The sequence below is a fragment of the Podarcis muralis genome, chromosome 17 (genome assembly GCF_964188315.1).
Source record: "Podarcis muralis chromosome 17, rPodMur119.hap1.1, whole genome shotgun sequence".
NCBI lineage: Eukaryota > Metazoa > Chordata > Lepidosauria > Squamata > Lacertidae > Podarcis > Podarcis muralis.
In genome coordinates this window covers 33,968,148-33,981,617 of record NC_135671.1, presented here as the reverse complement: position 1 = coordinate 33,981,617, position 13,470 = coordinate 33,968,148, and the positions used below count along the sequence as shown (strand labels likewise).

The window sequence follows — 13,470 nt, the reverse complement described above, 5'->3', positions numbered from 1 at the left end:
TGTCATCTGAACTAGCCAGATAATCAATCGCAGTCAGTCAGTCCTTTGAAAAATAAGACTTTAGAGACGTCTTGCTCCAAAAGTAACGTTACCAGACATCCCTGTTTCCCAGGGACAGTCCCCAGATTTACAAATTAGTCCCCATACAAAATCTATTGATGTTGAAAGGTGTCCCCGGATTCATTGAAAAAAATCTGGTAACCTTACCCAAAAGGCAACTAGACTTTCCATTTTGGCAACTGTAGCCTTGGTGTAAGGAATCATTTGGCGCCTAGCTTAAATACAGTGGTGCCTCGCAAGACGAAATTAATTCGTTCCGCGAGTTTTTTCGTCTTGCGATATTTTTCGTCTTGCGAAGCACGGTTTCGGAAAAGTTTTGGAAAAGCTTCAAAAATCACCAAAGTCTTCAAAAACCTCAAAAAAGGCTACCACACCATGTGCTATGAGTTGCTCCTCAAAGTCAAGTCGCAACTGTATTAACGGTTTTAAGAAAAAGGAAACAAACTTGCAAGACGTTTCCGTCTTGCGAAGCAAGCCCATAGGGAAAATAGTCTTGTGAAGCAGCTCAAAAAACAAAAAACCCTTTCATCTTGCGAGTTTTCCGTCTTGCGAGGCATTCGTCTTGCGAGGTACCACTGTACCTGAGTTTCTAACACTGCTTCCACCTGTACAACCTGCTAAGAAGTTCTCAAAGAGTCTCATCAAGATGAGCAGGGGCTGCAGAGATTATGAGCAGGGGCTGTAGGCTATGTGATTCTTAGTTATTTCTCTCCCCAACTGCTCTTTTTTCTATAACAAAATCCTATAGCTCCATTGAGGCCTACAGTAGCAAAGTGCTGCCTCTTAGTGCTGTATACTATTTTGACGTAACAAATTTATCTTCTCTCTAGAGTATGTCACTTGTTTGGGCATTGCCCTGAAAGGTGGACTATACATACAGTGGAATCTCAACTTACGTAGGGCTCTACTTATGTACGATTCCAGTTACGACCTTCAGCAGGTGCTTTGACTTATGAACTTTCCTCTACATACAAACAGAGGCCTTGCCAGCAGCCCGGAGCTGGCCTGGCCGGCTGCTGGGCAGCTCTGAGGCCTCTGCTGCCAGGGAGAGGGCCCCCATCCCACCCCCAAAGCTGTGGAAGAGGTGCCGCCTGCAAGAGGCACAGCCGGGCGCACTGCAGCCCCAAACCCCACCAAGGAACTAACCTGAGGAAGTCCAGAGAAGAACCTGGCCTGGCAAGAAGAAAAAAAGTGACCCTGGCCAAAGTGAATCAGCTCTTTACTGACCCTTGCCCCACCCCGAGCTTGTAGCCAGGTAAGCCCACCCACCCTCAGCGCACGTAAGGAAAAAAAAGTTAATTTTTTTTCATCTTCAATACTGTCTTCTTTATTTTATAGTACAATACATTGATTATTGCCTTCATTTTATGGATCTATGGTCTCGTTAGACAGTAAAATCCAAGTTAAAATGCTGTTTTAGGAGGTGTTTTTCTTTTTAAAATCATTTTTATTGATTTTCCAATAAAAAAACATCCAATTAATATATCCAATCATGATACTCCAATTAAAATAACAAACTAAAATAAAAAAGACCAAATTATAGTCCAAATTATAATTATTAATTTTTCAGAGCTCCCCACGGTCTGGATCTCTGAAGCATTTCTCCACATCTCAGTCCTAACTCTCCTCGTTGTTTCCATATTATCCACATCTCGATTTGACACTTCATTGGGCGGGGGTGTTTTTCATTGTCTAGAATGGATCAATTCACTTTTCCATTACTTTCTATGGAAAAGTGCGCCTCTACTTATGTACGTTTCTAGTTATGACCGGACCTCTGGAATGGATTATGGTAGTAAGTAGAGGTTCCACTGTACTTTCAATAAATAAACAATGAACTATACCAAACTGCTGATTTGGCCCAGCTGGCTTGGTACTGCCTGCTCTGGCAAGCAACAGCTCTCCAGGCAATCTTCTACCCCAGCTTTGCTTTTCAAGATCCTTTTAACTGACGAAGCAAAAGATATGAACTATAGGCCTCTGTGCAAGGCACACACACACTACCTGTGAGCTATGAGCCTCTCCCCAAAAATGTGTCCAGGGATTTGAATCAGGAATCCTGTGGGTACGACAGGCTACCATCACAAAAGCAGATAAGACAACTTTAGGCGTAAACTCCAAAGTGTATTTCAAAACAGTTTCCCCACATACCTGCCTACACACAACAGATATGCCAAGAAACTGAGAAGCAGGATGGCACCAGTAACTCACCAGGTCCAAAATTAATTACCATGCCTTTAACTCTCAAAGAAACTGGTATCTGACCCCTGGATCAGGCTTGTCAGGGACCCTAATTTGGTCTGCAAGGCTGTTTTCCCCAAACCACATCCCATCAGCCTGTCACCCAACATCACACAGATCTGATGGGACAGGTAAAGATGTGGCTGTTGTTTAGTCGTGTCTGACTCTTCATGACCCCATGGACCAGAGCACGCCAGGCACTTCTGTCTTCTACTGCCTCCCGCAGTTTGGTCAAGAACACTGTCCAACCATCTCGTCCTCTGTCATCCCCTTCTCCTTGTGCCCTCCATCTTTCCCAACATCAGGGTCTTTTCCAGGGAGTCTTCTCTTCTCAAGAGGTGATCAAAGTATTGGAGTCTCAGCTTCAGGATCTGTCCTTCCAGTGAGCACTCAGGGCTGATTTCCTTAAGAATGGATAGATTTGATCTTCTTGCAGTCCATGGGACTCTCAAGAGTCTCGTCCAGCACCATAATTCAAAAGCATCAATTTCAGCGATCAGCCTACTTTATGGTCCAGCTCTCACTTCCATACATCACGACTGGGAAGACCATAGCTTTAACTATACGGACCTTTGTCAGCAAGGTGATGTCTCTGCTTTTCAAGATGCTGTCTAGGTTTGTCATTGCTTTTCTCCCAAGAAGCAGGCATCTTTTAATTTCGTGACTGCTGTCACCAGCTGCAGTGATCATGGAACCCAAGAAAAAGCACTGCCTTGTCATGGCGAAGGGGCTTGAATAACTCAGAGAAGCTATGAGCTATGCCGTCCAGGGCCACCCAAGACGTACAGGTCCTAGTGGAGAGTTTTGACTAAACGTGATCCACCTGGAGCAGGAACCGGCAAGCCACTCCAGTATCCCTGCCAAGAAAACTCCATGGACAAAGACAACAGGCATATAAAAGATGTGGCTGGGAAATTGTAAATGAGCTCTTGATTGTTCCTTGGCAACAGGGGCTGTAGGTGGCACCTTTTAAAGCTGGTGTCAAATACCAAGTGGCTTCACTTGGTAGCTCCCAATCAGAGATCTCCAGTGGATCCCTACAAATCTCACTGGGAACTCTCGGTCGCAGCTGACCACTTGTGCTGGGCCTGGGGGTAACCTGAGAACCGTGATCCAGGTCCGGTCCAGAATTTGAAGGTTCCACTAGGAGTCAGTCCGACAGGGTCAAGGCAGGACACGAGGCAGGAAACCAGGCAAGGACAGGTACAGGATCTCAGGCAAGATCTGGCATACAGCAATATTGCTCCTGCAACCTGGGGCGGGGTCCGACAGCCTTTTATCTTTGTCAGGGTAACGGCTGGTCCTGATCCCCCGGCGACTCACCTCCCTGTTTTGCTCGAAGGCGAGCACTCTTCCTGCGAGTACTCAGGTCTCTCCTTCTCTCAGACCTTAGTCTCTGTAGCTCGGGCGACGTTGGTGGGTTACTAGACCCAGGGGCCGCCTCAGCCTCCCCTGACCAAACCGGTAGTGGAGCAGCTGTAAGTGATGGCCCAGCTGAAGGCAACAAGGTAATCCCCGCATCTGGAGCCAGGGCAGGCTCAGGCCCCTGACTCGGCCCAGCTGGTGTTTGTTGCAGGGGAACCTGTGAAGACTGGGACTCTTCAGGATCAGGCCCCAGACTTGGTTCAGATGATGCCTGAGGCAAAGGATCCGGTGCGGACGGAGACTCCTCTGGTTCCGAGTCCGAGACAGAGTCCCAGGCCATCACACCACTGCTGAAATCTGGGTTTGCAGTTTTGGTTGGAAGCTCCTGTCAGCAGGACTGTGCATGATCACAGGTTACTTCAAATGGCCTTGCAGGGCTCCTTCCTCAGATGGGAAGGGCTTGTGTATTACCATATTTTTCGCTCTATAAGACGCACTTTTCCCCTCCTAAAAAATAAGGGGAAATGTGTGTGCGTCTTATGGAGCAAATGCAGGCAGGAAGCTCTGCTCAGTGCTCCCTTTAAAGAGCTGCATGGAGTATGTGTGCGGCTCTTGGGGGCTTTTCCCCGAGGAGGAGGAAGGGCTGCACTTCTCCCTCCTTGGGGAAAAGCCCCCAAGAGCTGCACAACGCTCCACACGCTCTTTAAAGGGAGCACGGCTCTTGGGGGAGCCTTCATCCCACTGCCCAGGAGAGGCTTCGTGCGGCTATCCCATAATCCAGGACAGCAAGAGGGATCGCTGTGCAGCGATCCTGCTTGCTGTCCTGGCTTATGGGATAGCCGCACGCAGCCTCTTCTGGGCAAGGGAAGCCTTCATCCTGGTTTAGCCTGCCCGGAAGAGGCTTTGCGTGGCTATCCCAGAAGCCAGAACAGCAAGAGGCTATCCCAGAAGCCAGATCCCTCTTGCTGTTCTGGCTTCTGGGATTCAGAATATTTTTTTTCTTGTTTTCCTCCTCCAAAAACTAGGTGCGTCTTATGGTCTCGTGCGTCTTATAGAGCGAAAAATACGGTGCTTCCCTTGGTTCAAAACATAGCGAGTTCATTCTGCTAGGGCCTGCCCTGATGGCCCGGCTGCATAGAGGCAGCAGCTCACAGGACTGGCATCCAAGGATCAGTGTGAAGGGACAACTCCTCCCTCTAATAGGATAGTTTTGCTCCTGGCAAAGTTTTGCTCTAGCCCTTTAGAGGCTCACAGTGCCAAGGGCTGGGAACTGTGAAATTCCGTCATGTTTCACATAAGCGGAGAATTAGGTGATGGGGCAAAAAATGGGAGTCCTAAGTAACTCCTTTTCATATTCTCCCCACCCGGCATTTAAAAGTTCAGAGGAATTTCAAACACCAAATGAGTTTCCATTGGGCTTTCCAGGGGTCTGAGAACGCCTCTTGTGTGTCCCTTTTGCCTACTAGATGATTACAAACCATGCAAAATTTGCCAACGTATTATTTATTACATTTGTCAGTTGCTTTTTCTTGCCCAAGGAACTCAAAGTGACTTGCAACCAAAGAAAAAAACAAAACAAAAAAAACCCAAAGCAACATGGATACATTGAAACCAAGGGGAAAAGAATACAGTGGAACCTCGGTTCTCAAACGGCTCCGCTGACAAATGTTTTGGAAGCCGAACACCGAAAACCTGGAAGTAGCTTCCATTTTGAGTTTACCTATATAATTGAGGCTTCCTCTTTCAGTTTTCGAACATTTTGGAAGTCAAATGGTCTTCCGGAACGGATTATGTTTGAAAACTGAGGTTCCACTGTATATCTATAGCCCGTTCACATCATGAAAAGCCTGCAACCTGAAGTGCTGTATCTGTGCAGGTGCATGGCGCGATTTAGCACTTCTGCACATGTGTGAGTAGCGAAACCCAGAAGTAACTCTTTCTTGTACTTCCGGGTCGCCGTGGGACACAATCTGAAAAAACGTAACATGAGCGAACGTAACATGAGGTATGACTGTATCAAAAAAGAGAGATATCCAGTAAATATTTCAGGTGACTCACGTTTCCCACTTTTGGGGCCCATGGGCCCATTTCCAGAAACTGCTATGGGCACCACACCAAACACCTCACACCCAACCTATTGCATTAGCCCCTGAAAGGCCTAATTTCATCAGAGGAAAGGGCAAGGCAACCTATGGACAATGGGGAAGGCCTCTGCAGGCACACGCAGAGTGGCATATTGGTGACATCCGCGCCAGAATAACCAGGGAAGCATGAAAGAAGACAGACATTGGTTCTTGCACGACGCACTGCCTCAGCTTTGTTTGTTCTACAGTGGAAGACTCTTGCCCTTGCTGCAGCAGAGAGGTGGGGAATGAATGGGGCCACACTGTCCCCTGTCCCGCTAGCAGCTAGAGCAGGGGTAGGCAACCTACGGCCTGAGGGCCGAATCCGGTCCAATCACCTTCTAAATCCGGCCCATGGACAGTCCGGGAATCAGCGTGTTTTTACATGAGTAGACTGTGTCCTTTTATTTAAAATGTGGGGCCTGCCTGGTGTTTTTACATGAGCAGAATGTGTGCTTTAATTTAAAATGCATCTCTGGGTTATTTGTGGGGCATAGGAATTTGCTCATTCCCCCCCAAAAAATATAGTCCAGCCCCCCCCCACAAGGTCTGAGAGACAGTGGACCAGCCCCCTGCTGAAAAAGTTTGCTGACCCCTGGGCTAGAGCATGGGTAGGCAACCTAAGGCCTGGGGGCCGGATCTGGCCCAATCGCCTTTTCAATCCGGCCCGCAGACTGTCTGGAAATCAGTGTGTTTTTACGTGAGTAGACTGTGTCCTTTTATTTAAAATGCATCTCTGGGTTATTTGTGGGGCATAGGAATTTGTTCTTTCCCCCCCCCCTTCAAAATATAGTCCAGCCCCCCACAAGGTCTGAGAGACAGTGGACCAGCCCCCTGCTGAAAAAGTTTGCTGACCCCTGCACTAGAGCTATGGTTTCCAAACCCCAGTGGCTTCCACTTCCCATCAGTCTCAATTCTCAAATGCTTCCCTCCTGACACCTCCTCCCGCCTCTACTTCCAAGCTACTTCCAGTTGGGAACCTGGCCAGAAAACAATTTAAAGAGACGGGAGCAAGAGTTCTCTGGCTGAGCAGGGATTTGAACTTGCGTTTCCCGCTTCTGAGCCCAGCCCCTTGATCAAGGGGCCTTCCCAAGCTTTCCCTCAACTCCCTTATGTATTCATCAACACCATCCAGCAGGTAATTAAGGGGTTGTATAAACCCCAAATCTGGTATTGGGGGATAGAATTGAGTTCCCTGGGAAAATCAGTTTTAATTAAACTGCAACCAAGTAAGTTTCTAGCCCTGAGGTTTTGGAGCAATGATTAGGGAACAAATGGGCTGTGCCTGGGGGAATGGCATAAACCAGAAGAGTTGCTGGATTAGGTTTCTAGGGGTTGAGTTTTGAACCCCCAAAGCTTCTTGACTTTCTCCATACTTTGCTGAATCGGAAACCAACATTTGCATTAAACCACACAGAACAAGCTAAAAGTAAGATAGGGTGGCTGGGTGCCCTAGGGCAATGACTCCACCATGACATTTCATTAAATTCTGACCATAGGTTTATTGTTGTTTAGTCGTTTAGTCGTGTCCGACTCTTCGTGACCCCATGGACCAGAGCACGCCAGGCACTCCTGTCTTCCACCGCCTCCCGCAGTTTGGTCAGGCTCATGTTTGTAGCTTCGAGAACACTATCCAACCATCTCATCCTCTGTCGTCCCCTTCTCCTTGTGCCCTCCATCTTTCCCAACATCAGGGTCTTTTCCAGGGAGTCTTCTCTTCTCATGAGGTGGCCAAAGTATTGGAGCCTCAACTTCACGATCTGTCCTTCCAGTGAGCACTCAGGTCTGATTTCCTTAAGAATGGACGCGTTTGATCTTCTTGCAGTCCATGGGACTCTCAAGAGTCTCCTCCAGCACCATAATTCAAAAGCATCAATTCTTCGGCGATCAGCCTTCTTTATGGTCCAGCTCTCACTTCCATACATCACTACTGGGAAAACCATGGCTTTAACTATACGGACCTTTGTTGGTAAGGTGATGTCTCTACTTTTTAAGATGTTGTCTAGATTTGCCATCGCCTTTCTCCCAAGAAGCAGGCGTCTTTTAATTTCGTGACTGCTGTCACCATCTGCAGTGATCATGGAGCCCAAGAAAATAAAATCTCTCACTGCCTCCATTTCTTCCCCTTCTATTTTATTACCTGCCCGCAAACTGTCTCGCCAGAATGGTGCACGCTCTAGTTATCTCCTGCTTGGACTACAGCTATGTTCTCTACGTGGGGCTACTTTTGAAGGTGACCCGGAAACTACAACTAATCCAGAATGCGGCAGCTAGACTGGTGACTGGGAGTGGCCGCCAAGACCGTATAACACCGGTCCTGAAAGACCTACATTGGCTCCCAGTACGTTTCCAAGCACAATTCAAAGTGTTGGTGCTGACCTTTAAAGCCCTAAACAGCCTCGGCCCTGAAGGAGCTTCTCCACTCCCATAGTTCTGCCCGGACACTGAGGTCCAGCTCCAAGGGCCTTCTGGTGGTTCCCTCACTGCGAGAAGTGAGGTTACAGGGAACCAGACAGAGGGCCTTCTCGGTAGTGGCACCTGCCCTGTGAAATGCCCTCCCACCAGATGTCAAGGAAATAACTATCTGACTTTTAGAAGACATCTGAAGGCAGCCCTGTTTAAGGAAACTTCTAATGTTTGATGTTTTATTGTGTTTTAAATATTCTGTTGGGAGCCGCCTTGAGTAGCTGAGGAGGACCATCCAGATAGGCAGGATATAAGTAATACATGATTTATTATTATTATTACTGATTACACCAGGGCTTAATAGAGCAACTGTGCCCCACGGGCCAGGCATCTGAAAATCCAACATCTAAGGGAGAAACTAGATGTTATCACAACCCTGTGATTCCTTACAAAAGCACAGATTTCAGGGGTAATTAACCCTTCTCCACTCACCAGTTCTCCCCAATGACCCGTGACCAGAAATATGCCTGACTGGGGAAAGAAGGGGAGGGGTGTTTTGGGAAAACCAGTGGGTGTGTGGAAGCAGGAAGCCCGGCCCTTCCACCCACCAGATCTCCTCTGAAGATGACCCCTCCTCTGTATTATCATTAACCAGGAAAGCTGTATGGGCTCCTTCTCATGCGTAGTTCTGCCCTGAAGGCAGCCTCCTCACCTTGACTCAAGGCAAGGTCACCTCTGATCACAAACCGGGTGCCTTGGGTTCTTCCATGCGCAAATCTCTGCAATGTGTTGCTAAAAGTCGTCCAGGGAGGAACAGGGCCAAAAGTCAGGAATAAAAGCTGAAGAACTTCCAATACAAAGATGTTTGTGTGTGTGTGTGTGTGTGCGCGCGCGCCAGTCAGGATGTTTTAATCATAGCAGTTCCCCATCAGGAATCTTGCAATGGCATCCAGAACTAAAGAGCCAGAGAAGAAATGCCACTGCTACAATTCCTCGAATCCTCCACATGCCTTCCAGGTATCCAGCATGGTCCCTAAGTGGCTGGAGTAAATACAGCCAGATGGGCGGGGTATAATAATATATTATTATTACTCCTTAGCTGGGATCTCAACAGCAGCCTCTGGCGCAACAACTCAAAGCACTGGTCAAAAGGGTAAAGAAAGAACTATGCTGCTGTTAGTGTCTTAAACTTGATTCTCAGTGGGGAAAAGAATAAGGTATTCCTCTTCTAGCTGGGCTAACTATATGGAGGCTTAATGTCCCTTGTGGGTGGCGCTGTGGTTTAAACCACAGAGCCTAGGACTTGCTGATCAGAAGGTCGGCGGTTCGAATCCCCGCGACGGGGTGAGCTCCCGTTGCTCGGTCCCTGCTCCTGCCAACCTAGCAGTTTGAAAGCACGTTGAAGTGCAAGTAGATAAATAGGTACCACTCCGGCGGGAAGGTAAAAGGCATTTCCATGCGCTGCTCTGGTTCGCCAGAAGCGGCTTAGTCATGCTGGCCACATGACCAGGAAGCTGTATGCCGGCTCCCTCGGCCAGTAAAGTGAGATAAGCACCACAACCCCAGAGTTGGCCACGACTGGACCTAACGGTCAGGGGTCCCTTTACCTTTAATGTCCCTTGCAGTAATTGCCAAGGACCAAAGCAAAGTGCTCCATGAATTACAAGAATATTTGAGCAGAGTGTTGGGCTGCACATGTTCCTATTTAGATAGACCCTTCCAGCTTGCAGAATTGGCATCAGTCAGACTCTTAATATCAGGGTTGTAGGTTAGATCCCCATGTTGGGCAAAAGATTCCTGCATTGGAGGGGGTTGGACTAAATGACCCTCAGGGTGCCTTCTAGCTCCATGATTCTGTGAAAAGCTGGAGAAATGAGCACTGGCTGCCTGGTGATCTTAAAACTGCTCCATGCTGCATTACCAGATGTGCAAATAACCAGAAGGTGAAATGAGCGACACGCCATAAGACGCCAACACAAACAAAAAAATTAAGCAATTGCAAATCACTAATTAGGGGGATTAAGAGAAACCTTTGCCTGGATTCATCTCGAGAAAGCTAATTGGCAAATTCCCACTTTCCTGGTTACCTGGCCAGTAAAATCCCAGCCCCTCCGCGCCCCCACTCACCCACGAGCAGGCACACGACATCCACAGCCACCAAGGTCTTCCTCAGCGCAGCCCTGGGAGCAGCGAAGTCCCCAGCTCGGGATATGGGCCTCCGCACCGTCACCTGGACGTCGCCCTGGTGGCGAGGCCAAGCCAGAGGCTCCGCGCTGAGCGGCTGCCGGGACAGGGCGTGGAGGAGCGCGTCGGGATCTTTTTGCATGATCTTTGCAGAGCAACCTGCCGCTGCGGGATCGGGCGGGATCCAGCTCCTCAGTCCATGCGGTTCAAACCCAGTCCAGAGCCTCGGGTCCCTGGGGGAGGAGAGCAGAGCCGCGCTGGGGTTCAGTCACCGGGGAGGAAGACGCCAAGTCTTCTGGTCCCTGGTGAGAGCGGCTGGAGAGGGCAGAAAGCTGGACTTGGAGCGCCAGGGTGGGGCAGGGGCTCCCGTCGGCTCCTGGAAGTCCTCTGCAATCCGGATCTTCTCAGGGATCGAAGGAGGGGGGGGAGGGGCGGGCCGCCTGGCAAGGAGCGCAAACAAACAAACAAACAAAGTTTCCTCGCCTCGGCATCAGCGCTGGAACAAAGAGCAGCTCCGGTGGCGCTCAGGGCGCACGAGAGCGCACGAGAGCGCAGCAGCCTGGGGCCGGGGCCACTTGGGAAGGACCCCTGGCGCCTCTCCCCACGAGGCGGGGCCAAGGAGCGGGGCCAAAGTCCGGCACGACGGGGCGGACGGGCGGCGGAGGGAGAGCCAACCCCGCGCTCGCCGGCCCCGGAGGCGCTGGGCGAAGCTTTCCTCCGGGTCCCCCCGCCCCCGAAATGCTCGGGCAACCCGATGGGGCGGAGCGAGAGCGTCCCGTCGAGGGGCGGAGCGTGTTCGGGGGCGGCGGCTGCAGCGGCAGCAGCTGCCTCGGGGCAGAGACTCGCCTGGGCGTCGCTCCTCCAGGCCCGGAGCGCGAAGCGAAGGGGGTCTCGCCCACCGCCCCTTTTCCAGCCTGGCCTGGTCCGGCCAGCCCCGCTCTGGTCGCTCCTCTGGGCGCAGCCCCGCTCCGTCCAGCGAAAGGGAAGCCGGATGGGATCCAAGCCGCATCGACTTGGAAGCGAGCTCCCCGGGTTCAATCGGAGCTGCTCCCGACGAAAGGCAGCCGAGCCGTTGGCTCTCAGTTGTGCTGCCACGTCCGAGGCCGGAGGGAGAAGGCTCTGCGTAAAAGCCAGGGGGAATCCCAGCCATTTCTCGCTGCCTTGGGAAAACTGTGTTGGTAGGGTAGAAGGGGGAAGCTGCAACTGGCGAAGTTCTCCCCCCGCCCCCCCGCCCCCCCGCCCGGACAAAAGTGCTGTCCTAGTCTGGGCCTCCGCACAGTCCACCCTTTGGACCGTGAGGTGTAGCGTGCTAAACTTCATCAGTGGGTCCCAAAGCGGGTTACAAGTTAAAATTCAGTATTAAGAACATTTAAAACAAATTGCAGTCGCGGAATTTTTTTTGAGGTGTGTGTGTGTCCTGAGAGCACATGTCCCAAGTGTCAAAGGCCCGGGGAAAGAGACGAGAATTCTGGACTTTTTGACTCTGGTGCATCATATTTCTGTTGCCATGGGTGTTAGAAAAAGGCACTAAATTTTAAAAGCGCCCAATTTAAGCGACAGCTGTAACGAAAGAATAAAGAATGCACGCTTTGGATTTAGAAGGGGGTCCCGGAGCTTTCCCACATGTGACATGTTTGAAGTCAGTTGAGGTTAACCTGTGACCCCGATTTGATGTGTCAATTGCTTGATTTTTTTTTGGGGGGGGGGGGTTGGCACAAAACGGGTTTGTGGCAAAACTAGCACCAAACTTTGGCATCAATTGGGTGGGGTCCGGAATTTTTGGGTCACGCATTAATGAAGCTACATCAGCTGAATTCCAGCTTGAGAAAGGTGAATGTTTTTTACCCAAAATGGCCAAATCCAGAGGCTGGTAGTAAGACCAAATGATGTCGGACAAAATGATGGCAGTTCCTCACCAGTATGATGATAGAGGATACCCATTGCACTAAAGCAGCACCCATTTTCCTTCCCCAGTTTTCTTCATTCTGGCAGCTTAATTTTGTGTGTTTGTGTTGTTGCTGTTTAACAAGAGGGTAGAAATCCTTGCCAATCTACCGCAAGCCGCACTGAGTTCTGGAAGTAATTCCAAGCTACCTTCTGCCTATCCCTGTTCTAGAGCAGGTTGCATCCTGTGTAAGGATCTGATTCCCAGTTTGGGGTGCTTGTTGATCCAGTCCTGTCGTTACAGGACCAAGTGGCCTTTGTAGATCAGATCACCTTTTATCACCTTAGGCTTATACTGTATACCAGGGTCAGCAAACTTTTTCCACTGTCCCTCAGACCTTGTGGGGGCCGGACTATTTTTTTGGGGGGGGGGTGAACGAATTCCTATGCCCCACAAGTAACCCAGAGATGCATTTTAAATAAAAGCACACATTCTACTCATGTAAAAACACGCTGATTCCCGGACCATCCACGGGCCGGATTGAGAAGGCGATTGGGCCGGATTCGGCCCCTGGGCCTTAGTTTGGCTACTGATGCTGTATACCATTGACTGAGTTTACTTATATGTCACTTTCCCAAACTGGCTCACAGCAAACTTTCCAAAAATGCAAATATATGAAATACAGAGCAAATTATATATATATAAAAAAGGCCAGAAACCAACAATTTCTAAATAGGGAAGCTTTTTAATGTGTAATGTTCTATTACGGTTTTGTATATGTTGGAAGCAATCCAGAGTGGCTGGAGCAACCCAGTCAGGTGGGCAGGGTTCAAATAATAAAATTATATTATAAATAATATTATAATTATTTTTAAGAAAACTGGTCTAGGATTATGTATGTAAGTGCAAATCAAAACACAAGTTAACTGACAATAAAGTTTCTGGTATTGGTCTTCCTACATTCCAAGGAGCCTGACTTGAATGCAGTTCCATTAAAAAAACAAACACATTTTAATTGACTATTTTTAAAAATTAGTTTATTTTATCAAAGTAATAATCATAAATAAACAAGAATAAAAATGTACACCCCACTGCTGAGACCATTCCATTGTAACTATCCAACCTCCCAAAATTTCAACCCTTCTTGCAATGGTTTGACCCCTTCCCGTTTTAACAGTACAAATTCTACAAACACCTTCCACATCT

At 49.1% G+C, this 13,470-nt stretch overlaps 1 protein-coding gene across 1 annotated transcript in view; it reads right to left on the bottom strand.

Annotated features, from left to right (window-relative positions):
* LOC114587688 (phospholipid phosphatase 3-like) overlaps positions 1-10,521 on the bottom strand; it is a 37,705-nt gene extending 27,184 nt beyond the window's left edge. Inside the window, exon 1 of the mRNA XM_028712316.2 lies at positions 10,323-10,521. Coding sequence (XP_028568149.2) covers positions 10,323-10,521 — 199 coding nt within the window. The remainder of the gene's footprint in view (positions 1-10,322) is intronic.
* Positions 10,522-13,470: the final 2,949 nt, after the last annotated feature.